At 43.7% G+C, this 26040-nt stretch overlaps 1 protein-coding gene across 1 annotated transcript in view; it reads left to right on the forward strand.

Annotated features, from left to right (window-relative positions):
• Window positions 1-26040, forward strand: part of VAV1 (vav guanine nucleotide exchange factor 1) — a 153685-nt gene that overhangs the window by 17645 nt on the left and 110000 nt on the right. The window contains exon 2 of the mRNA XM_075334151.1: window positions 25127-25243. Coding sequence (XP_075190266.1) covers window positions 25127-25243 — 117 coding nt within the window. The remainder of the gene's footprint in view (window positions 1-25126; window positions 25244-26040) is intronic.

Genomic DNA, 26040 nt, shown 5'->3' on the forward strand with positions numbered 1-26040 from the left:
TCAATTTGAAAATTACCCGAATATATTTGGTCAAACAACTCACTGTGGTGACTGGAGCTTCGACTCTTTGGTGTAGCTGTTATGTTAAGTGATATTGATCTTGTTGCTTCTCACAACTGCTTTCCAGGTTTCCGTTGACCGTGACTGCTGTATATACATCACAGGAGGGGATGGGGGCATATACATCTTAGGGGAGGGTTGGGAGAAATATAGATCACTGGGGATGCTGGGGGGCATAGACATGACTAGGGAAAAAGGGGGCATAGACATCAAATCAGATGCTGAAGGCAAATACATCACTGGGGAGGGCTGGGAGGAATATACCGTCCATTATTAGCAAAGTTGCAAAGCATAAACGTGGCTGTTTGCATAGACATCATTGGGGGGTACATACATGGTTGGTAGCTAGATAATATTAAAATACAACCTTTAATATAATGATTAAAAGCAAGGGATGTGAGACATGTAAAACCCTTAAAAAAGGGTCAGAAACCCAATGTCATTGTGGATAGTGAAATCCACTAACAATGACAGAATGGATGCTTCTGTATGAAATTGGGTCAATGTAATAAACCCCACCTATAATAAGGTATGTAAAGATAGAAATGGAACAATCTCACCGGTATGAAGTCCTGGTCCGGTGTAGATATTCACGAGGGGATGCTGGATCTCAAAGGGGGAGCTAATATATATAGCTACACCATACCCCTTAATTTCTGACCCGCAAGTTGCATGCTCGAGAGACTCCCTACGCGTTTCATCAGGGGAGCTTCATTTAGAACTGATGTCTACCTCTGTTCAGGAGGCATTTTTCTATTGTGCTCTGTTCTAAATGAAGGTCCCCTGATGAGTCTGTAGACGAAACAGACAGACCTTGAGGAGGCAGACAGACAGACCTGGAGGAGGCTGGAGGCAGACAGACAGACAGACCTGGAGGAGGCTGGACGCAAACAGACCTGGAGGTGGCTGAAGGTAGACAGACAGACCTGGAAGCTGGAGGTAGACAGACAGACCTGGAGGTGGCTGGAGGCAGACAGGCAGGCCTGGGGGGAGGCTGGAGGCAGAAAGACAGACCTGGAGGAGGCTGGAGGCAGGCAGACAGACCTGGAGGAGGCTAGAGACAGACAGACAGAACTGGAGGAGGCTCGAAGCAGACAAACAGACCTGGATAAGGCTTGGAGGCAGACAGACAGACCGATAGACCTGGGGGAGGCTGGAAGCAGACAGGCAGGCCTGGGGGAGGCTGGAGGCAGACACACAGACCTGGAGGAGGCTGGAGGCAGACAGACAGACCTGGATGAGGCTTGGAGGCAGACAGACAGACCTGGGGGACGCTGGAGACAGACAGACAGACCTGGAGGAGGCTGGAGGCAGGCAGACAGGCCTAGGGGAGGCTGGAGGCAGGCAGACAGGCCTGGGTGAGGCTGGAGGCAGGTAGAGAGGCCTGGGGGAGGCTGGAGGCAGACAGACCTGGGGTAGTCTGCGGGCACAGAGAGCGCTGCTGCCACCGGGCACCGCTGCAGGCATAGTAGGACCTGGGAGATGATGTCAATCCCTCTTCTTCTGGTGGAGTGGAGCGCCCCTCGCGCTTATCCCGCCTACAGAGTACATCCTCACTCTAGCCAGTGCCAGCATGGGGGCGTAGTCCTTCGGTATAGGAATTGCAGCATTCACTATTGAACGCGCTGTGCGGGATTTTAAAGAGCCAACAAAATGCGGCTTCGGTTCCTGGGAATCTGCTTGGGGTCGCAGAAAAAGTCACTGCGTGCCACATACGGCCGCGGGCCGGAGGTTCCCCACCCCTGATATAAGGGCACTGTTGGCTGAAAAGATCCATGTAATAAACGCATGCGTAGGGGAATTATTAATATTCTTGACTTTGATTACCCAGAAGAGCCAGACAAGTCTGATTGAGATATTCTCAAATTTATAAGTTATTCCCATCCAGTCTCTGGGAACCAGACAGATCCTGAAAATCAGGTCTCTGAAGAGCCCCTTGTGAATGAGGTGGTGATACATCATGCACACTGCTACTCCAGTTATACTTAATAGCACTACCAGACATAGGCTTAGCGCTGCACTAGGCTGGTTTTCATCACTCCTATAAGAATGAATGGAGCAGCAGTGTGCATGATTGACCACTACTCCATTCACATGGGGCTCTGAATAAGTTAACAGGATCGGTGGGGGTCCCAATGATTGGACTCCCAGTAATCGGATACTTACCCTCCTACCCAAGGGATAGGGGATAGTTTACAAACTTGAGAATACCGCTTTAAGTGTGTAAAGTGAAATCACATTTAGTGAGTTCTGGCACCACAGGGTCATTATTCTTGGAGCACTTGGCCTTGGTTGATAGGGTCTCACTCAAACTATAATAAAACATATTGGTCAAGTAGCAGTTAAAGGGTTATCCCCATCTCAAGATCATTTTCCATTATGTGGAAGGTGTAATATTAATAATAACAAATACCTACAATTAGAAATGTAGTGTAGTTCTCCTGATTTAGCTATGTCTCTTATCTCATGTTGAGGGCATTGTAGCTTAGCCATGGTTATGACCACTATCTGTCACTATATGAGTGGATGGATACATAAGCTGCAATGCCCTGCACATGAGGTAAGAGACATAGCCATTTCAGGAGAACTTTACTACATTCCTAATTGGAGGTATTTATTAATATTATTATTACACCTACTACATATTGGGATCGGATCTTAGAGATGAGAATACCCCTTTAAGGCTAGGGTCACACACATACATTACTCTCCCACTGAGCACTACGTTGAAGTTTCTGTCAAAATGTCCGAAAAACAGGATTCCAACACAGCAATTCACTATTATGAAGCCAGCAGAGACATTTTGGACAATGGCTGGCATCCAGCCAGGTAGCATTTGTCTTTTTCAGGTATGCTCAAAACGTGGAAAATCATGTTTTAGTGTGTGTCTGAAAAATGTGTACACTACCAGGAAGGAGGCCAAACAGCATCCAAAGTGACTCTGTTGGCTTCATAGTAGTGAATGGCTCTGTTTGAATCCTATATTTTGGGGATTCAGATACAAAACCTTCAACTTAGCGTTGAGTGGGGAGCGCAGAATGTGTGTGACCCTAACCTAGCTTTAGAAAAACATGGCGGTTTCTTCCAGATAGAGTGCCACACTCCATCTAAGAAATTCCTGTCTGGATTGTTTTCAGCGTGGTCTAGAATCAGTACCAATAATGGTCTCTATCAGCGATAGCGGACTAGTCACATCCATGTAAGTGGTCACTTTTTGCAGCCTCTATAGACCCCTAGCCATTATTTTAATGAGGGGAAAACCAACCCCGGAGACATCACATCAACTTGCATGTGTACAGTGCGAATCTGAAAACTAGATCTACCAACTCTCTAAACCTGTGAGTGAAAAATGAGGAAACGAGCAACAGGGAAGTGAAGCACGAATTGATTATACATGCAGTTTACAAGAAACTGGCTCATTTTACATGTATTTTGAGATTCTTCAGTCACATGATACCTTGTGGAAACGTTCCATGAGAAAGTATCCATTATTTGTGCAGAGACTGAGCTGAGATGTGCATGTAGATGCAAAATTGCATACAGGTACAGAACACATATTTCTAGATTTTTTTGCCTCCACTCTTCACCTCTCAGCTCAGTCTCGTTCCACAAATATATAGCTTGCGTGTGTGTGTGTGTGTATACGTAGATATATTATATATATATATATATATATATATATATATATATATATATAATTTAGCTAGTGATGCCAATATATTAATTTCCTATGTTTCCTCGTTTTGTAGACTTAGGACACTCTGGACTTTCTAATGCTGTATTGAAAAGTAGCTGACAAAAACCATAGCAGCCCTGCGCCACTTCTGTCTTTTAATTACTCTTTAAGTAATACCGGAATTTTGGATATTTTGCTGACGAAACCACATAACTGTTCCAATTGGTCTTGTGAACATAGACTAAAATGTAATACAAAGGACTAATTTAGTTAGTATGAACAAACCCACCGGTTCCCCAGATGCCGAAGCCCATATACTGTAAGTCTAAGGGACCCGAACGTAAGTGCTATAATATAGTGTTAGTAAGGGGTAGGGGGCTGTAAACGGTAGCAAAATTGTTAAAACAGGACAATTATATTTACCGTGTTTCTGCGTGGCTGTTGTACTGCTTCTAGGTCCATTCATTAAAGGTTATGCATATTCTATGCTTCCCCCGCCCACCCTCTGTTACAGCGTCTGTGATTGGTTGCCTTCACAATAGCTGTCTGGGTGCCCGAACTGCAGTGATTAACTGTGTAATGGATAGTAGATTTGTAGTTTCAGGGAAAATTCACTGATTAAACATTCATGACAAAACCTTTCACACTAACCAAACTGATGAAACTCTGATCCAAAACACTGGTAAAAAATTATTCCCTGCTTTTATGTGTGATAAAACTTGCAGATGTCCAACTGGAGGCATAAGGGTAAGTTCACACAGTGCGTTTTTCGCGGCGTTTTTGCGCAGTTTTCGGGTGCGTTTTTGCTCAGAAAACTGCATGACTTTGCTTCCCCAGCAAAGTCTGAGTTTTCATTTTTGCTGTCTGCACACAGCGTTTTTTTTCAGCTGCGTTTTTGTGGTGCCACAAAAACGCAGCATGTCAATTATTCTCGCGTTTTTCACTGCGCTTTTCATCCATTGAGTGCAATGGGATGTTGAAAGACGCAATGAGAAACGCAAATAGGTGCGTTTTAGTGCATTTTAGTACGTTTCTAAGACAAAAAACGCAGCTATAAACGCAGGAGGTGGGTAGTAAAGTGACATGTACAGGAAGAGGATTCCTTCTGTCAGTATATACAGAAGCGTGAAGCCTCCCGGTACCGTCACCGCCGCTTCCACCTCCAGTCCTGTGCATGTATGCTGCCGTGCGGCGCCATGTACGGGCAGGAGGTGGAAGCGGCTGCGAAATCAAAAGTGAACAGTAGAAAAAAAAAATGTCATACTCACCTGTCTGCAGCCTCCCGGTGCCATGCCCGCTCCCATCTCCTCCCGGTACCGCCGCTCCGGGTGTGTGCAGTCTCCCCGGGTACGTATGCCTGCAGGATGCAGGACCTGGCGATGGATCACCTGACGCGTCAGCTGATAGTAAGTCTCGGGCTGACTCCAGCACCCGGCCGGTTTAACCTATAATGTTCGCTACGGCAGCGATCACCACATATCGGCCATACGATGGGGGCGGGTGCTATCACGCTCGACATCGCTTGCATCGGCTAGCGATGTCGCAGCGTGTAAAGCGGCCTTTAGTCCTAGGGTTTTTAAGGGATACTATTATGGAATATTTCAATTTTAATAAATGTTTAACTTCATATCAACATGGATTTATGAAGGATCACTCCTGTGAAACTAACCCGATCAGCTTCTACGAGGATGTAAGCTCTCAGGTGGACAAATGAGAATCATTGGATGTCATTTATCTCGACTTCTGTAAAGTATTTGACACTGTCCCACATAAAAGATTGATAAGTAAAATGAGAAAGCTTGGGCTCAGGGAAAAAGTGTTTGTAGATGGGTAGGTAGCTGGCTTAGTGATAGAAAACAATCTATTTACTCTATAAAAGAGAAGACTTAGGGGAGACCTAATAAACATGTACAAATATATCAGAGGGCCATATAGAGATCTCTCCCATGACCTGTTTGTACCAAGGACTATGACAAGAACAAGGGGGCATTCTCTTCGATTGGAGGAATGAAAATTCCTACATCAGCATAGAAGAGGGTTCTTCACGGTAAGAGCAGTGAGGATCTGGGACTCTCTTCCTGGGGAAGTGGTGATGGCCAACTCACTGAATGAATTTAAGAGGAATGGATGCTTTTCTTGTTAGTAACAGTATAAAACGTTATGAATAACATAATATTACAGGTAGATAGTTGACCCAGCTTAGGAGTCTGGAAGGAAATTTTTTCCCTCTGGAGAAAATTGGCTTCTACTCTGTGGGTTTTTGCCTTCCCCTGGTTTAACACTGCAGAATAGCGGCACTAAAAATAGGCTGACTAGATGGACATAATGTCTTCCTTCAGCCTTAGAAACTATGTTACTATGTTAGGATGGAAGTTTACACATTCACTCACCCATCCACGTGTCTCCGGTGTGCCGTCCATTGGCCGGAAGTACATGCCGCAGCTGGAAGGACGGAAGTGAGCTCGCTTAGGACTATTTGCGTTCCAAATTAATGTGCATAACACAGATATATTAATAGTGCATGCATGGTTTGTAGCTCTATCAATAGAATGTTTACCTAAAGCCAAACCCTAAGTATTAGGGTCAATGGATATTGAATGCCTTTTTATTGGGACAAGTATATGGCTACTATAAAGGGTACCCTACAATATTCTGGATATACATAGAGAGATGATCGGCTTGCTCAATTCATTTGCATCAATGAATAGCAGAATTTATTCCAAATGTACATATAAAAAGCCCAAACTGAAGATACTAATATAAGGATACAGTGACCTAGACATTACTAGGTAGGATAGACTTTAAACTAGTCCTTTCAGGGACAATGAATATTATTAGCATAGCAGGTTTCTACAGAAATCAATGAACGATAATACACAGAAGTGTATATAAGGGGCTGTTGGAGACATAGTTTTGAAAACATTTTATTCTACAGAAAGTAACTATAGGTGAGTTGTTCATGAAGGCCTACTGGAGATGGGGAGTTAAACCTGTTCTATTTTATTACCGCCACCGTTATAAAATCAATTTTTGACATATACAATAATCAACACGACAATGAAATGGTCTGGTTAGGAACGGTTCAATGGTACCAATAAATACATGATGGCAGTTTGGAGGGGCCTGTGGACTGTCAGGTTTTCTTTAAGGCTAAATTCACATTTGGCGCATTTTCAATATTGCAGATTCTCTGCAGCATTTTTGCACCTATTAGCTAAATGAGGTTACTTGCATTTGTTAATGCCTTTTTTACATGCATCTTTATTGCGGTATTTTCCACTGCAGTTTTTTTTACTTTTTTGGGGGGGCGGGATGTTATTTTAATTAAAACCGCTTTGTTTTGGAGACTTCCTTACTCAGGTTTGATAAAACTTTAATGATAATGTAATTTATGGAGTACATACTTTTTATCTGCAGATTTTCATCTCATTTAAGTCAATGGGGAAAATAAAATAAAATGCACAAGTGGACACGAAATTTCTATAAATCCCATTCACTTTGCTACAGTTGTAAGACGCTGCGTTTTTTTGTGCACCTCATGATCTATTTATTTTTAAAGCACAATTAATTCCATGGTGCTGTACATATGAGAAGAGGTTTACATATAAAATTCGTAAGTTACACTGAACAGACTTAAACAGAGGGGGGAGAAGACCCTGCCGTTGCGGGCTTACGGTCTACAAAATATTGGGGAAGGAGACAGTAGGTTGTGAGGTTGCAGCAGCTCTGGTGGTGGTGAGGTGGCAGCAGCTCTGGTGGTGGTGAGGTGGCAGCAGCTCTGGTGGTGGTGAGGTGGCAGCAGGGTTATTGCAGACTAAGTTTTCTTGAAGAGATGGGTTTTCAAGTTCTGTTTGAAAGTTCCAAATGTGTTGGATAATTGAATGTGTTGGGGCATAGAATTCCAGAGGATGGGGTGTCTTGGGAAACATCTTGTAGGCAATCTAGTATGAAACATACTTGTGTGGAAGAAAGAAGAAAGTTTTTAGAACACCGTACATTACATGCGGGAAGGTATCAGGAGATTAGTTTGTTTGAGTATATATGGAGGGAATAGATTATGGACGACTTTGTAGGTCAGTGTTAGTAGTTTGAACTGGATGCATTGGGGAATTGGGAGCCAATGAAGGGATTTGCAGAGGAGTAACGAGGAGAAAAGTGGATTAGTTAGGCAGCAGAGTTAAGGACACACTGGAAAGGTGTGACAGTGTTAGCAGGAAGGCCACAGAGGAAGACATTGCATTAATTGAGGCAGGAGAAGATGAAGGCATGCACTAATATTTTAGTAGATTCAGGGTTGAGGAAAGGAAGAATTCGGAATATATTTTTGAGTTGGAGGTGGTAAGAGCTTGGATGTATGGTTTAAAGGACTGGGGGCAGGTTAATGTTTACTCCAAGGCAGCAGACTTCCTTTACTGGGGAAAGTGTGATGTCATTAATTGTGATAGATAGGCCTGGTAGGGGACCTAAATGGGATGGAGGAAAAATTATTTGTTTGGTTTTGTCCACATTGCGCTTTAGGGAACGGGAGGAGAAGGAAGAGGAAATGGTTGATCGACACAGCAGAGAGGTGATATCATGGCCAAAGAGGTAGATCTGAGTGTCATCATTGTATAGGTGGTACTATAAGCCATGGAACTGTAGCACCCCAGGGTTCATATGCCACAGAAACAACACAAAGGGTTAACTCCCCACACAACACTAGCACCTCCTGGCCAGAAGGGGGAGACCAAGCTGCTTCCCTAGATATTCTGGTGTGGGGAGGAAGTGGTCAGTTCAGTCAGTTCAGTGCAGGAGTGCAGTTCAGTTCCAGGGAGGACTGAGGAAGAAGGATCTGTAGGTTGGAGCTGGCTCAAGCTCACCACAGGATCCGCTGACCAATTCCAGGCCTAAGCGAGGGTCTGAGGAAAGGAGACAGATTAAACAAAGGAACATACCTGGGAGACAGAATATTGCTGAACTCACCCCAGTGGAGCACAAAGAACAGATGCCGTATCCGAGGCTGTGCAGGTTACACACTGCACAGTTAACACCGGAGAAGTGAAGATTCCAGATTCTTCACCTGTACCATATACACAGCAACACAGGAGAGTTCAGGAACATACAAGTAAGGACTCGAGTTGCTTGTCAGGTCGGTACCTGGGAGGAGAACAGGGCCGTCTGCCTAATTTACACAGCAGCAGGGCCACACAAGCACAGTGCAGAAAAGGGAACCAAAATGGCCCGGCTGGGTGGGAGAAACCCTGAACCCTGCACAGACTCCGTGGACAGTACTCTGCTGAATGCTATCTTCAGTAAAGGCTATGGAACTGCAAAACCGTGAGTCTGCTTGTTTATTGTGCTCGTGTCTTGCACTCCCCTATAGACTATCACACTGCTTCGGGGGGAGCCATCCCATCTCAAGCTGCCATCCATCACCCCCGGAGATTCTGCAGCAGCGGTGGTCATCTCTGATCACATTCCACGGGTGGCGTCACGTACATAACCCCCCTTTTTATTGTGGAACCAGGGATCACAGACCGGGTCACGACACCTTGATCCCCTTTCCAGAAGCGACCCCTTGGCCCTGTTCTGAGTATCCCCTTAACCCCTGGCGACACAACTTTGGTGTCACGAACAGGATGCGGACTGGACCCGGCTGCAACCCGGATGACATGCGCCTGTAAAGACTTATTGCATCGCATAAAGACTTGCCCTGTGAATTGTTGCAACAAAGAAGTACTTTAAACTTTGCAAAGATACCTGGAAAATCCAAAAACATCATTGGTAAAATTTTCCAGGCGCCATCTTGCATTGCGCCATTAGCTGCTACGCGCGGGAGAACAGCGCGCCAAAACCAGGGCTCCACCCACCGCTAATAGTGTGCTGCGACCCAAACGGAGACGCAGAGGAGGTGCGCTTCGTGCTGCGACCCAAACCACGATGCAGAAAAGTGCCCCAGGCTTGCCGTGAAGAAGACTGGTGAAATTAACTAAGGGGGCGCAAAGATGTCACAGCAGGGAGACGCTGTTGTACCCGGCGGTGCAGCGTCACCTATCATGCTGTTCCTGATGCCGTACACGCCGAGATCGGTGTGGCTGCCGCAGTACTCAGGTGAGCCCAACACACTTAATGACTTTATCGGAAAGCTAAAAATCCACTACAGCATGTACCCCCTGACAGAAGCCCAGCGTGTTGGTATGCTTATGGAACAGTTAACCGGCAATGCCCAGCGAGAGGTTACGTTCTGGTTCGGACGATGCAAAAGACACTGTAGCGCACATAATAGCTGGACTAAAAGCAGCTTTTGAATCCACTGCCGGCAGCCGGGCTAAAATGAGGTTCTTTGGATGCAAGCAAAAACCTAGAGAGAGCGCAAGAGACTTTGCCTTAAACTTGCAGGAGGCGCTCAGAGCACTTAAGTTAGCAGAACCTGCCTTAGCCCCCGGAGCAGATAAGCTGATGATAGACCAATTCTTGGATGGACTCTCCTCCCCTTCCCACCGGGACAAGTGAGCATGATGGTGATCCAGGATCCGGGAATAACATTTGCCCAGCTAAAGGATAGAGCCATCCATCTCCAGCAGGTAGAGGAGCCCCAAGATATAGACTCTGTTCAACACCCTACAGCAGCACCCCAGCAGCCAGTAGTGCCAGTGACATCGGCCATGTCAGCGGCTGCTGCTAACCACCTGGAGACCATCACTAATGAGGCTCTCCATCAAAAGCTTGATGCTCTGACAGACACTGTTGCTTCCATGGCTAGATCGTCCAAGAGCTGCGTGGATCCAAGTCTGCACCCAAGATTGACTTGGCGACCAGCAAGGAGGATGTCCCCTGGATGAGGCCTAGGAGATGCCAAGCAACGAGAGGACGAACCAGCGACCGCTACCAGCCGGATGGACAGCCCATTTGCCACCGTTGCAAGGAGCCAGGTCACTTGGCCCGGGAATGTGCTTTAAATGGGGATCCCCTGGGAAAGTGGGCCACTCCTCAGGAATGAACTCTCAAGGCCTCTCACCCTGGCACGACAAGTATTTGGGAGGACGTCCAGTCATCCCCATCGTGCTGGATGGCATTCCGCTCAACGCCTTGCTGGACACTGGTTCCCAAATTACATCAATTCCATATGTCCTTTATAAGAGGTACTGGGCTGATTCAGACAATAGCAGTGGTCCATCTAACATTGCATTGAATATATGGGCTAGCAATGGATGAATTCGTACCACAGGTTGGTTTCAGAGAAATGACCATTAAGATTGGGAGAATAGAATTGCAGAATCATGGTATTGTCATTGTTGAGGTTGACCGGCGAGTACGTGAGCCAACTATGCTGCTAGGAATGAATGTAATTGAAAATTGTTTTGCAGAGGTAATTACTGTCTTGCAGCAGATCGCCGAGACTGACAAACCTGGGCAACAGAGACTCCTGCAGAAGGAAATTAAAGCCTTGATGCTGAAACAGCAGGTAGAAATGTCAGGAGGTGAAATTGGCAGTGCAAGGGTAAGTGACCCAATACCCATTGTAATACCTCCCAAAACAGAAATGCTGGTCTGGTGTAGAGCCGCAATAGGCATCAGAGGGTGAGACTATCAGGCCCTGGTAGAACCCGTGTACTCAGACAGTAGGCCCACTGTACTGACGGCCAGAGGAATAGTTGAGGTACATCGGGGAAGAGTGCCAATACGCCTTCTAAATTGTGGGGAAGATGAGGTCTCCCTGCCAAAGTATGCTACCATGGCTAAGCTATATACGGTTGATAACAACGCCATCATCACCCTTGAGCCCGTCAAGTCAGGCGGAGGACAATGGCTCAGAGGGAAAGCTGGAGGATTGGTGCCAAAAGCTACATGTAGGTACCGATTCTACACCCTCCCATCAAAAGCATGGAGTATACAGGGTAGTGAAAGAATATGAACAAATATTCAGCAAACACCCATTAGACTTTGGGCAGATCAAAGGGTTGGAGCACACTATACCCACAGGTAACCATCCACCCATAAAGGAGAGGTATAGACCAGTACCACCGGCTTACTACCAATGGGCCAAAGACATGCTCAAAGAAATGAAAGAAGCAGGGGTAATAAGAGACAGTTGTAGCCCCTGGGCAGCCCCACTAGTGCTAGTTAGAAAAAAAGATGGGACCATGAGGATGTGCGTAGACTACCAAGGGATCAACCGCATTACACACAAGGATGCATACCCATTACCTAGGATAGAAGAGTCATTGGCTGCATTAAAATCTGCTACTTACTTTTCCACCCTAGATCTGAGTAGTGGGTATTGGCAAGTTCCTGTGGCAGAGGCTGACAAGGAGAAGACAGCGTTCACCATGCCGATGGGCCTCTATGAGTTCAATTGTATGCCGTTTGGACTCTGCAACGCGCCTGGTACCTTCCAGCGACTGATGGGGTGCTGCCTAGGACATAACTTCGAAACTGTCCTCCTGTACATGGATGACGTCATAGTCTACTCCAAGACCTATGAACAGCATCTAAAAGACATGGCAGAAGTGTTTGAAGCCTTATCCGGATATGGCATGAAGATCAAGCCATCCAAGTGTCACCTTCTAAAGCCAAGGGTACAGTACCTGGGACATGTCGTGAGCTCAGAAGGGGTAGCACCGGATCCTGAAAAAGTTACCGTGATAATAGATTGGCTGAGACCCACCAGCGTGAAAGAAGTGAAGCAATTCCTGGGACTGGTGGGCTACTATAGAATATTCATGAAAGGGTTCACGAAGTTAGCAGCACCCCTACAAGACATCCTAGTAAGACATTCAAAGAAGTCTGCAGCCCGGAATCCTCCCTTCCAGTGGAGTGATGAGAAAGAAGATTCCTTTAAGAAGTTAAAGTGGGCGCTGACCAGGAGAAGAGATCCTGGCATATCCAGATTACCATCAACCCTTCATTTTGTATACGGATGCCAGCAACGTAGGACTGGGACCAATATTGTCTCAAAAGCTGGAAGGCAAAGAGAGAGTTATTGCCTTTGCAAGCAGGAAGCTCCGGCCTACAGAAAGAAACCCTGAGAATTACAGCTCCTTCAAGTTAGAACTACTGTCAGTAGTTTCGGCTGTAACAGAGCGTTCCAAACACTACCTGGCAGCTGCAGAATTTACCATCTTTACTGACAACAATCTGTTGACCCATCTGGACTCGGCAAAATTAGGTGCACTGGAACAGCGATGGATAGCATGACTGTCAAACTACAACTTTGTCATCAAATACAGGGCAGGCCGCATGAATGGGAATGCAGATGCCTTATCCTGGATGCCACACTCAGGGGACGTGGAAGAGGAACCGGAGGTACTGGAAGAAATTGAGCTGCCGGCCTTTCACGGTTCTAAGATGGGACAGTATCAACCGAGCGTCTACCACAAACAACAGCAGGCAAATCTCAACCCGTTAGCACACCACGGATGGGCTGACACACAAGACAGCGATCCAGCTGTGAAGCTAGTAAAAGAACTGCTTACACAACAAGGTGCGTACCCTAATCAGAATGCCACAGCTGAGACACAACATTTCTGGAAGGAGAGAGGTAAATTGTTCCTGTACCAAGGGAAGCTCTGTAGAAGGCACACCAATCCAAAAACACATGAGTTGTTCTGGCAGATCATCGTGTCCAAGAGAGACGTCAAGATGGTTCTGGAAGCTTACCACAACGGTGCTGGTCATTTTGGTTGGAAAAAGGTGGAAGTGCTCTTAAGAGAAAGATTCTACTGGGTTGGCATGAGGAAATCAATTGAAGATTGGTGTAGAAAATGCGGCCCGTGCAACCTCAGGAGAAAGGATCAACAGAACCAGAGAGCTCCACTCCAGTCCATAGTAACCAAGCAACCACTCGAGCTAGTCGCATTAGACTACGTCAAGTTGTCACCAAGCCGGTCCGGCTATGTCAATGCCTTAACCATCGTGGACCATTACTCACGCTTCTTAGTGGTGGTACCCGTGAAAGACCTTACAGCTAAAACAGCCGCTAAAGCATTCCAGACGTACTTTTGCAGACCCCATGATTACCCAGAACAAGTGCTTGCAGATCAAGGTCCAGCTTTTGAACCACAGATCTTCCAAGAATTCTGCAACATGTATGGCTGTAAAAAGATCCGTACAACAGCATACCATCCCCAAACAAATGGCTTATGCGAGAAGATGAACCATATTGTGATTGACCTGTTGAAGACCTTACCAGAGTCAGAAAGAAATCAATGGCCAGAGAAATTGCCCGACTTGGTGGACTTGTACAATCATGTCCTGGTGAGTTCTACAAACTGCACCCCCACCTACCTCATGCGTGCAAGACCCGGTAAACTGACAAATGATTTAGATATGGGAATTCTGAAGCCAGATGCAGAAGTTCAAGAATCCGATTGGGATACCCTACGTCGGCAACAGTATCGCCAAGTACAAGAGTGTGTAGAGAAAAGTCTCCAACAAGCTAGGGGAAGACAGGAGAGAACCTTCAACCAGCATGCTCTAGCAACCCCATTGCAACCTGGTGACCAAGTTCTCAAGAGGAAATGACGCACAAACAAATTGGATAATCAGTGGGAAGCCACCCCATATACAGCCTTACCATCAAGTATGGATAATCCCAAAGTGTGTCTCATCAGTAAGGATGAAGGAAGGACATCAGCTGTCGTGTCAAGAGATCAACTCAAACCGTGTCCTGAAACCCTGAAGACACCAGAAGTCACCTTACCCATACAGGTACAACCTGTCAAGAAAGAAGAAGACGTGTTCCATACAGTCTTAGGAGATTTCCCAAAAACTTGGCCAAATTACTACGGGGCAGTAGTAGTCCCAATGATCGCCTTCCCTCAAGTGGTGGAACCAGCATCAGAATCTGTACCACAAGAAGTCCCAAGACAAGAGGAACTGGAAGTTGAACCCATAGAGGAAGGATAGATTCCTGGTCCCAGTGGGCTTGCCAGTCCTACAGTCAGTCCCCCATCCTCACAATTACCAAAAACACCAAATAGGTACACTTCCACTCACACCATTATGCTAAGTACACCCAGTACACCAGCAGTATGCAGGTCACAGCGTAGTACTCGGGGTCAGATACCAGCAAGATATAAAGACTAATGTGAAATTGCATATAAAATGTACATGTTATAATGTTTATATGAAAAACCGTAACAGTTTAGTGTACAGAAAGAGTGAGAGAAGAGTGGTGTAAGGTGGCAGCACGGAGAGTTACATCTTGATCACATGAGTGGTGGCCCGAGGGCCGTGAGGCCTACTGCACTTAGGACCAGAGTAGAGACACTTGTAAGAAGTGTTTGGTTATTGAAATGTTTATATAATTGCAACGTTAAGACCCATAAGCCCAGTACCTACAGAGACTATCCTGTATGAACACTTACATATTCTTGAACAATTTCCTTTTTTATTAAATATGGACCATACCTACCACAGGACTGGTTGTGGTAAAGACTGACTGCATACCTTCATCAGCCCCGGAGACAATAGACTAAGCCTGCTTTTTGAACTTTTTGGGTTTTTGTATTTTTCCTTTTGAGACTCTATATATATAATTGTTGTTGATAAGTTGTTTGTTTCTTTCACAGTCACGGAGTACTGTTCTTCACTAAGGGGGAATGTAGCACCCCAGGATTCATATGCCACAGAAACAGCACAAAGGGTTAACTCCCCACACAACACTAGCACCTCCTGGCCAGAAGGGGGAGACCAAGCTGCTTCCCTAGATATTCTGGTGTGGAGAGGAAGTGGTCAGTTCAGTCAGTTCAGTGCAGAAAGTGCAGTTCAGTTCCAGGGAGGACTGAGGAAGAAGGATCTGTAGGTTGGAGCTGGCTCAAGCTCACCACAGGATCCACTGACCAATTCCAGGCCTAAGCAGAGGGTCTGAGGAAAGAGACAGATTAAACAGAGGAACATACCTGGGAGACAGAGTATTGCTGAACTCACCCCAGTAGAGCACACAGAACGGATGCCGGATCCGAGGCTGTGCAGATTACACACCGCACAGTTAACACCGGAGAAGTGAAGATTCCAGATTCTTCACCTGTACCATATACACAGCAACACAGGAGAGTTCAGGAACATACAAGTAAGGACTCGAGTTGCCTGTCAGGTCGGTAACCGGGAGGAGAACAGGGCCGTCTGCCTATTTTACACAGTAGCAGTGCCACACAAACACAGTGCAGAAAAGGGAGCCAAAACGGCCTGGCTGGGTGGGAGAAACCCTGAACCCTGCACAGACTCCGTGGACAGTACTCTGCTGAATGCTATCTTCAGTAAAGGCTAAGGAACTGCAAAGCCGTGAGTCTGCTTGTTTATTGTGCTCGTGTCTTGCACTCTCCTATAGACTATCACACTGCTCCGGGGAGAAGGCTCTACCCATGGGGAGCTGTCCCATCTCAAGCTGCCATCCATCACCCCCGGAGGTTCTGCAGCAGCAGTGGTCATCTCTGATCACATTCCACGGGTGGCGTCATGTACATAACCCCCCTTTTTTTGTGGAACCAGGGATCACAGACTGGGTCACGACACCGTGATCCCCTTTCCAGAAGCGACCCCTTGGCCCTGTTCTGAGTATCCCCTTAACCCCTGGCGACACAGAACTTTGAGCTATCTCAAGCCAAAGGTATAGATGGAGAAAACTAGGGGTCCCAAGACAGAGCCTTGAGGGAGTGGTGATGAGAGGTGAGAGGAAAGTTAAATGTAAACATGCTGTTCAAGTAGTTTGGAGGCAAACAAGAGCAGCAATATGAGACAATAGCTTAATGTAGAGGTTGAGCTAAGGCTATGTGCACACGCTGCGTTTTTTTTGACGCTGCATTTTTGTGCGTTTTTGGCCGCTAAAAACGCACAAAAACGCACTTGCGGCAAAAAACGCATGCGTTTTTACCGTGATTTGGTGCATTTTGCTGTGTTTTTGATCTCTGCGTTTTTCCAATGCATTGCATGGGGGGAAAACGCAGAAAAACGCAGGAAAGAATTGACATGTCCATTTTTTTTTAAGCTCAAAAACGCAGCTTAAAAAAAAAGTTGTGTGCAGACAGCAAAAATGAAAACTCATAGACTTTGCTGGGGAAGCAAAGTCATGCAGTTTTGAGGCCAAAAACGCACCCGAAAAACGCACTGTGTGAACTTACCCTAAGGGATGGCTTCTTCTGGAAAGGTGTGATTGTTTTTGATTGCATGTTTGAAAACAGAAGGGAAGGTACCCAAAGCTAATGGTAGGTTGAAGAAATATGTGAAGGCTGGGTAAGCATGGTGGTGAGATTGGGAAGTATGTGGGATGGGGTCAAGAAAACAACTGGTGAGGTATGATACCAAGATAAGATAAGTAAGCTTTCTTTCAGTAATGTTGGGGAAGAAAGTTATGGAGAGAGGGTTATGGCTTGTTATATGGAGGGGTTGTGTGGTGGCTGAGCAGTAAAGTCTTGCCTGATTTGGTTTATTTTGTTTCTTATATGCGGCAAAGCCTTCTGTAGAAATGGTCTTGTTATGACAGGATCCTGCTGAGGCATTATCTATAGCGCGGAAAGCTATCGCATATGCTGGGTTGGAGAAACCATAGATTTTGATGTATTGTCCCTTGAAAGTATTATATAAAAAATAGAGTTTTCCCTCAAAAATTTACTAGGGTATGCTAGGAGGAGTATAATTCACCCTTAGTCCTCGGGGGCAGCCCCAACTGCAGCTCTGTCCAATTAGTCTTCTAGTCAGTAACAAATAGCAAGTTTTTTTCCATAGTCACAGTTATAAATATAATTTAGGCATATATTGTGTAACTGTCGATGATGTGTTTCTTGTAATACTTTCTTTATTGGGATTCAGACACCGACATATTGTACAATGTATGACAAGTCATGTGAGCAATAACTGTAATACTGTAATTTTTAGAGTTACTTCATTCTTTAATAAACTAAATTAAAAAAATATACATATAATTAACATATATTAGAACACTGCATAGTTCCCTATTTTATAATTTTAGGCTACATTTACATCTTTGCGCTGCTTTTTGTCATACACAGAAACCAAAATGCAGGGTAAAATCCAGCTCACAGTGGGCACCATTGGTGGCTAATGACTTATAATAAGCTCTGCAATTCTGCAAAGACTGTTTTGTGTGTGTGTGTTTTCCAATCCAAAAAGATGGAACATGTGATAAAAGCCTAAAAAAAAAAATAAACTGCCAACTGCCTGCCGCAAACTAAAATTACTATTAGGGAAGGTGCACACGGGTTCTTTAAGACACTCATGCACTCGCCAAGTTTTCCCAGGTGCAACCACATTTTTGAAGCAGCTTCATTGTCGGCTTTAAACTTTTTCACACCACAACCTTTTACTCTGTATTTTTAAATATAGGGCACAGACGGTTTCCTAGTAGAAATTGCCTGAAGAATGGACAGGTCACTTCTTTTAACCACTTCAGGATTTCTGAACACTGAAGTGGTTAATAAAAGTGATATAAAATGGATTAAGTGCTCAGTAGTGTCATTTTGATATTGTTGTGTACTCGGTTCACTTTTTTAGTTTGTGGTGCTTTTTTTGCTGGATTCCGGGTGGAATGTAGCTGAAAAAGATGGCGTGTGCACATACCCTATGGGTATGTTTACAGAGTTTTTGGAAGAGTTTTTGGTGCAGAAACTGAGCTGTTTCACACCCTTAGGGCTAAATCATTGCAATAGTTTTTAGTTTGTATTATAGATGCAAGTTCCAGCCCAATCACAGACGCTGTGACCAAAACTTAACACCACTGGGTGAGACTTGCATCTGTAATGTGATGTAGAAATCAATATCACTATTAAGTTCTGAGAATTTGCATTTAAATTAATTTGGTGCTCAGAAAAATCCAAAAATTCCTCTTTACACCAACTGAGGCCTTCTGGCGGGTTTAGGTCAACTTTAGTCATAATAATAGTAATAATCTATATAATTCAAACTTGAAATATGTAGATTTTGTGACTGGCATCCTCACATTTTTGGAAGGCTATTATGGTCAAGTAAATTAATGTATATTGTGCGGAATTGATTGCAGGATCACTCGAGAAACTCCGCCGTACCAAAAGCCGCCAACCTCTATGCTGATAATTGTCAGGAATAGAGTTGTTTTCCAAAAACTCCGCGTGTGTACATTTGTGACAACAGCAAGGATAAAAGCTGTGAAAAATGTATCGTGCCAAATGTTTGGCAAAGAACATTATCTCTCTATCTCCTCTACACTGACTTCCTTCTTCTTTCTTTGATAATACATCTTCATCTTGATATGACACCTACCTTAAAAGCTACCTTCTTGACAGTTCTAACCTTGCTTACAATTGGGAGTAAATCTCTTCATTTAGTACAGAATTTTCTTATAGTTATATCTTCTTTGGGCAATTGTGTCACATTGCAACTGAGATATGTCGCATATTATCTAGTAATGTTAGTGAAAAGAGGAAGACTGAGCAATGCTATACACTTCTATGACGATCAAACCATTCATTCTTCAGCTGATCAGATTGTTGATGCCGGCATAAAAATTATCGTTATCGGCAGCAACCTAGCCCCATGTAAAATGGGTATGTGATGCCAACCACAGGATGGCTGTAAACAGGCCAGTAAACAAATTCGGATCAATTTCTGTACGGCATAGTCTATTGAGCTTGTTAACAGGCCAAAATCAACATGTCTAATGGGCCTTAACCCCTTCACCACCCAGTGATTTTCCATTTTAGCTTTTTCTTCCCCTTCTTCCAAGAGCCATAACTTTTTTCCAATATAGCCATATGAGGGCAAGACGAATTGTACTTTTTCATTACGCCATTCATTCTGCTCCATATTGTACTGGAAAATGAGAAAACATTCCAAGTGCAGCGAAATTGCAAAAAAAAAAAAAAAGTGCAAATATTTTTTGTTTTTTTTTATTTACCATGTTAACTATATGGTAAAAGTCACCTAGCAGTAAAAAAAAAAAAAAAAAAAATCTTTATTTGTATATAGCGCTAACATATTCCACAGCGCTTTACAAACATCAGGAACACTGTCCCCATTGGGGCTCACAATCTAAATTCCGTATCTGTATGTCTTTGGAGTGTGGGAGGAAACCGGAGTACCCGGAGGAAACCCACGCAAACACGGGGAGAACATACAAACTCCTTACAGATAGTGTCCTTGGTGGGATTTGAACCCAGGACCCCAGCGCTGCAAGACTGCAGTGCTAACCACTGAGCCACCGTGCTGATGATTCTCCAGGTCAGATACCAAGCATGTGTAGTTGTTTTTTATTTGAGTGGTGAAAAAAAAAAAGAATTGCGCCTTTGTCTCCATTTTCCGAGACCAGTAGCGTTCTCATTTTTCAGAATCTGGGGCTGTGTGAAGGCTTATTTTTTTTTAGTCCTGAGCTGATATTTTTAATTATACAATTTTTGGATAGATCCAATATTTTGATCGCCTTTTATTGTAAAATTGTGCTGACTAAAAAAATTGAATTTCTAACGTTTTTGTTTTTGTTTTTTTTTCCTCATTTCTCCCTTTACAGATTAATTTATTGTATATTTTGATCAGGCATTTCTGAACGCAGTGATACCAAACGTGTTGTTATTTTTTTGTTTGTTTTTTTTAAATTGTTTTAGATTCAATGGGGCAAAAAGGAGGTGATTTGAACTTTTATGTTTTATTTTAATTTTTTCATATTTTTAAAACCCTTTTTTTACACTTTTTATTGATTTTGCTAGTCACCTACTCTAAAACAGAAATGCTGATCTCCTGTGAATGCCGGTCCTCTGCTGGCGTTCACAGGAACTACATCATGACAGGGGTCATTAGCCTACCCGTGGTTGTCCTGACAACCCATCGGCACCCTGTGAGCACATCACGGGGGCCACCATTGGCAATGGGGAATGGCGTGCTGCCCGCTCAAGCGCATGAAATCTCGCTGTCAAACTTTAAAGAGAACCAACCACCAGGATTTTCCTATATAAACTAAAGCCAGTGCTATTCTGACACTATCATGCTGATTCTATACATACCTTAGTTGTGAGATCTGATGTACAGTGTCTGAAATACAGGCAAGTAAAGTTTGTGAAATGCACTGTTATTTGATTGATAGTAGCTACAGAATATCTAATTCTAGATGGGTGGGGTTTTGCTAGTTATTCCCGCCCCTGTCTGCCTGTCCTTCCTCCCCCCTGTCCTTCCTCGCTCCTCCTCCCCCTGTAATAACAATGACAGGGAGACGAAGGACAGGCAGGCAGACATGGGTGGAAATAACTAGCAAAACCCGACCCATCTATTAGATATTCTGTAGCTGCTGTCAATAAAAGAACAGTGTATTTCACAAACTTTTCTTGCCTATATTTTAGAAATTATACATCTGATCTCACAACTAAAGGTATGTTTAGAATCAGCATGTTAGCACCAGTATAGCACTAACTTTAGGTTATATAGGAAAATCCGGGTGGTTGGTCATCTTTAAACCACCTGCTTCTGTTAACTGCACGTTTGCTGATCAGATTAGTTGACTTGTGCTGGAAAACATGCGTGCTTGCCATGCAAGCTCACATTAAAGAGACTCACACGACCTACGACGTACCAGTATGTCATAGGTCGTGAAGGGGTTAAAGGGAACCTGACAGGGTCAACCTTTCTAAGTTGTATACATTGGCATATAGATCATAAGAAGCTGGATAAAATTATACCTATATATCTGAAATCCCATGCCTTATACCAAAGATGTCTACAGTTTTCTTGTATGTATATGAACAGTTAAGTTTTATGGGTAGGACATAGCTCTCCCGGAGCGTTTATTTTACCACTGTGAGACATGTAATGATTTAATGATTGACTTAGTTCTAATAATCACACACAGCTCTGTAGCTAGATCAGCGCTAAACAGTGCAGAAGAAGTGAACTTTGTCTCGTGAAAACATTTGCAGCTGCTTCTGTCCTATTGTACATCAGCTTTCATCTCACAAGCATCCAGTGTGGGGGTACGGCAGTACCGCAGAGCTGACAGCACTGTGAGAAGACAACTGCAAATGTGCATTTTGTGTTTGTAATGAGACAAGGTTTAGCTCTGCTGTACCGTGTTTGTTATAATCAGGAAAGCTCGGCAGCAAAGCTGCCAGCACTAGGAGAGGAGTGTTGCTGCAAATGTGTGTAATGGGACAAAGTTAATTTTTGCTGTGTTAGTTCTGACCTCAGTGCAGAGCTGTATGTGATTATGAAAGCAAAGTGTCAGTCATTACATGTCTCACATTGGTAGCACCCTCTTTCATTTAAAATAAGCTCTGAAGGCCAATTCTCAGGGAGATCTATGTCCGGCTCATAGATCTTAACAGCTCATTAACATATAGAAAAAGTGTGGATTTCTCTGGAATAAGACAACAGATTGCAGAGACAAAGGTATCATTTTATTCAACTTTCTAGGACATGCAACAACATAGGAGGGTTGATCCTACTGACAGACTCCCCTTAAAAAATTTGCTGAGATATTGGCAGACAGGAAGCCTTTCCGCCAGATCATAATTCTTTAAAATCCCTATTCGATGCCTACAGCTCCCTAAAAGGCCTATGTATCTCTATTGTAACAGTCAAAAAATGATCTTTTTTCAGTATAATTTCCTTCCACCTTCTACTTCTTGCAAACCTACCACTGTAAGTTAGCAATATGTACACTTAATTAAGTTTTACTTTCATGGATCCCAATGAAATTAAAATTTCTGGTCATATAAAATCTGGTCGGTTCATCATTTTTTCTACTATTATTACTGGAATGCAGCACTTTGATTGACAGCCAAATCTACAGCACAGGTGAAAGGTTCCCTTTACGTCTTGGGCTCAATGGTGATTTTTGAGAGAATTTCCACGACAATGACAAGATTTCTACAAGTCCGGCTGGTATTGAAATGTAATTGTTGATCATATGAATGGACTATAAAACTGTAAATTCACTTCACGTGACAAGCATAAAGTAAGACTAGTAATAGGCAAATTATGTAAATAAAGGATATCTATACAGTTTTGTGAGGATCATGTAAATATGTTCTTCCAAAAAAAAGGAAGCTTCAAATGACATATCTGGCATTGTTATAACTGAAGTAGTATGCAAACATGGACACTGCTTTCAGTGTTTGCTGAACCGAAGTTCATGCTGTAGAATTAATACTCGGTATAGATTATCTGCCATTGGATAAGGAACCAGTGCAATGAATGCAGGTGTCATAAAAATGTACAAGGCCACCCGGTACTGTCTCATACAATAACGTTGCAAGGTGCAACATTGTGGCTTTTGTACAGAATTATAGGATTGTTTTGTATTGCACTCTCCACGACGCCTCTCAACTATGGCACATAGTGCCATTTTATTATGAGACCATCTTTAGAAAGAGGCAATTGCCCCTTGTTCCTCAGCACTCTCATAAACTGTCCTGAACAGCCAGTTCTGTTCTCTGCTTCTCATTCCTGATCTGTGACTGGAGATTATTACAACTAATGTGTAACGCCGTCATCCCTTCATTGCTCTGCCTCTGCCCAGCAGGTTCGAAAACTCACCTACTATCCTTCACGCGGGTCATTAGTGCCTCCAGCTCGCGGGGCCTCTGCACACCGCACAGGTGCCCCGGGAGCGCACTTAGGACATGCGCGGCATCCGTAAAACCGGTGAAAAGACGGATATGTGTACCTGGCCTAAGACACACTGAAGAGCAAAAGGGTAACAATGTTTTGAACTTTTGACTTTCAAGCTGTATAGTTCACCATTCACTAAATCTTTCAGCATGAGACTATCTTCATTTTATAGGCAATCATCTTGGCTATCTCGTACATAAATTTGACTTGCAACTGTTTAGCATATGATTAGTTATGCAGATTCTTGTCATGTCACTGCATTGTTACTGTTTTGCTCCTGGTATTGGAAAAAATGTTTTTCTCCCTGTATACTACAAATTACAACCTGCTCTCACATTCCCTAAAAGCTCAGTGTCTTATTAATTTAATTCCCAAGGGAAAAGTCACTTGTTCAAATCAAGTAGCAGCCATGAAGAAGATTTTGCAAGAAAAGAGAAACAGCATCATCCAGCTCACCGATAACGGTCTCACGGCCAACAAAAATGCCAAACTGCAACATGTGAGTGCCATGACATTTGGAAGAAAATGAAATTAATTCCATCCATCCATTTAAAAGCCAAGAGATGGACGTCCAGGCAAAATAATGGCGTCAACAAGTCAGCTCATCTCAAAGTCTATCAGTTCTGGTGCAACAAAGACCATGTAACACACATTACACAAGTCTGGAATTGTTGCCTGAAACAAGGTGAAGAAGCTTTGAGTTAAATATCATCATAAAAAGTACAAAGAATGGACAGTAAAAGATTGAAAACGGGTGATTTGGAGTGATGAGATGAAAGTCAATAGACTAAGCTTTGCTGGGTGCAAATAGGTCTGGAGGAAACAAGGGGAAAAGGGGCTAACGGATCGAGAAATTGAAGGAACTGTCAAGTTCAGTGGATGAAGCCTAGTAATATGAAATTGTGTCATAGCCAAAAGCATTGATACTTGACCAGAATCGATTGTGGTCTCCCTGCTGAGCTATATGTGAGTATCCCACAAGATGAGTTACTTCGTACACTAGAGTACTATGGGTATGAAAAAGACCACAGAATGTTCCAGCAGGACAATGACCCGAAGCATACGTTGATATTGGCAAATAAATTGTTCAATGACAATGAAGAAGAGGTGCTGGATTGGCCCGAATAGTTCTCAGAACTCAACCCAATCGAACACTTGTGGGTAGAGTTGATGAAAAAGCTGTGTACACACCCAAGTGAGTGGACCAGTATGCACAAACATTGGGAATGTGTAGTAGAGACTGGGATCAGATCTGGGTCTAGACATTCTTGAATCTGATCAAGAGCATGCCCAGAAGGATTCAGGCAGTGTTGAAAGCCAAAGGTTGGATTTACAAAATACTAACAAAATAATAAAACATTTTTTTTTTTTTTTTTTTTAGCAAAACAGTAAGAATGCAGTGACATAACAAGAATGTGCATAACTAATCATATGCTAAATACATAGCTGCAAGTCAAATTTATGTGATAGCCAAGATGATGGTCTATAAAATGAAGGTAGTCTTAAGTTCGAAGCTGTAGTGGATGGCAAGATATGGAACCTGAAAGTCAAACGTTCTAAACATTGCTACCATTTTGCTTGTCAGTGTAAGCCACCGCCAGAAGAGTCAAGCAGTAACTCTCGTATAGCGTAAACAGGAATGCTCTGCAGAGCGAACATTCCATCCTTTGTATAGAAGAGCTGGGCAAGAGATCTGGCCAGCTGAACAATCAGCCAGAGCACCATTCAGCTGACTTCTATCTATTATAGTGTGTATGGAGCCCTTAACTCCATAATGAAAGTGATGAGGAATGAGTGATGTAATCATGATTTTATTTCTTCCAGTTTCTTTGCTTGAAGAATATTCGGACCTTCCTTGCAAACTGCATTGAAAAATTTGGGATGCGCCGAGCTGACCTCTTTGAAGCATTTGACCTGTTTGATGTCAGAGATTTTGGAAAGGTATACACTTTGACTTTGTATTTATAACTTGTAAGTATTAGATCAGCATGTTAGCACATATTGTTCTCTATGGATGTCATTATTGATCCATATTTCAAAACCATCATAAACAGGGAAATCTGCATACGCTGAATGCAAGGTTTGTAAATCTATATAAATGGAACCTGTCAGATCCCTAAACGACCATCATAAATTATTAATTGCAAAAAAATGGCCATAATATGTAACACCTAAGGGAGCAACTCAGTGGTGTCCCCCAGGGTGGAAGCCAACTCCAAAGAGCATATACCATGGGAGGAGAGAAGGAGACAAGGCAAAAATAATATTTGGAAAAATACATTTTATTGATTAAAACCACATAGCAATTAAATATCACAAAAATATATATCAAAAAATATATTATTCAGAATAGGTCTAACAGTTATGTGAGAAAGGGGAGTGGTTTATATTGGAGCACTGCAGGCGGTGGTCGGGAGCGAGCCCGTCTGGTGCGCGCGCGGGTACCATGGTGACGCGTCCTGTGCGTGCGCCATACACAGCGGTGCTTTTTGTTCCCTTCTGCCTCCCGTACTCAGGCGCTGGCGCACGCGCGCACGAGTCACTGCAATCAGAACTGATTGCTTACATCATGTATGTCCTCAATAAAGTTGTCCAGAATCACATATACCAACACTTCCTTTTGAAAAAGCACGCTGCGAAACAGCTGTCAGGAAGCTACCCTTGCCACCAGAACCAGCCTTGTCCACACATTACCAGGTACTGTTGTTCACTTTGCCCCTCCACTTGTTGGCTCCCCT

The sequence above is a fragment of the Anomaloglossus baeobatrachus genome, chromosome 2 (assembly GCF_048569485.1).
Source record: "Anomaloglossus baeobatrachus isolate aAnoBae1 chromosome 2, aAnoBae1.hap1, whole genome shotgun sequence".
Taxonomy (NCBI): domain Eukaryota; kingdom Metazoa; phylum Chordata; class Amphibia; order Anura; family Aromobatidae; genus Anomaloglossus; species Anomaloglossus baeobatrachus.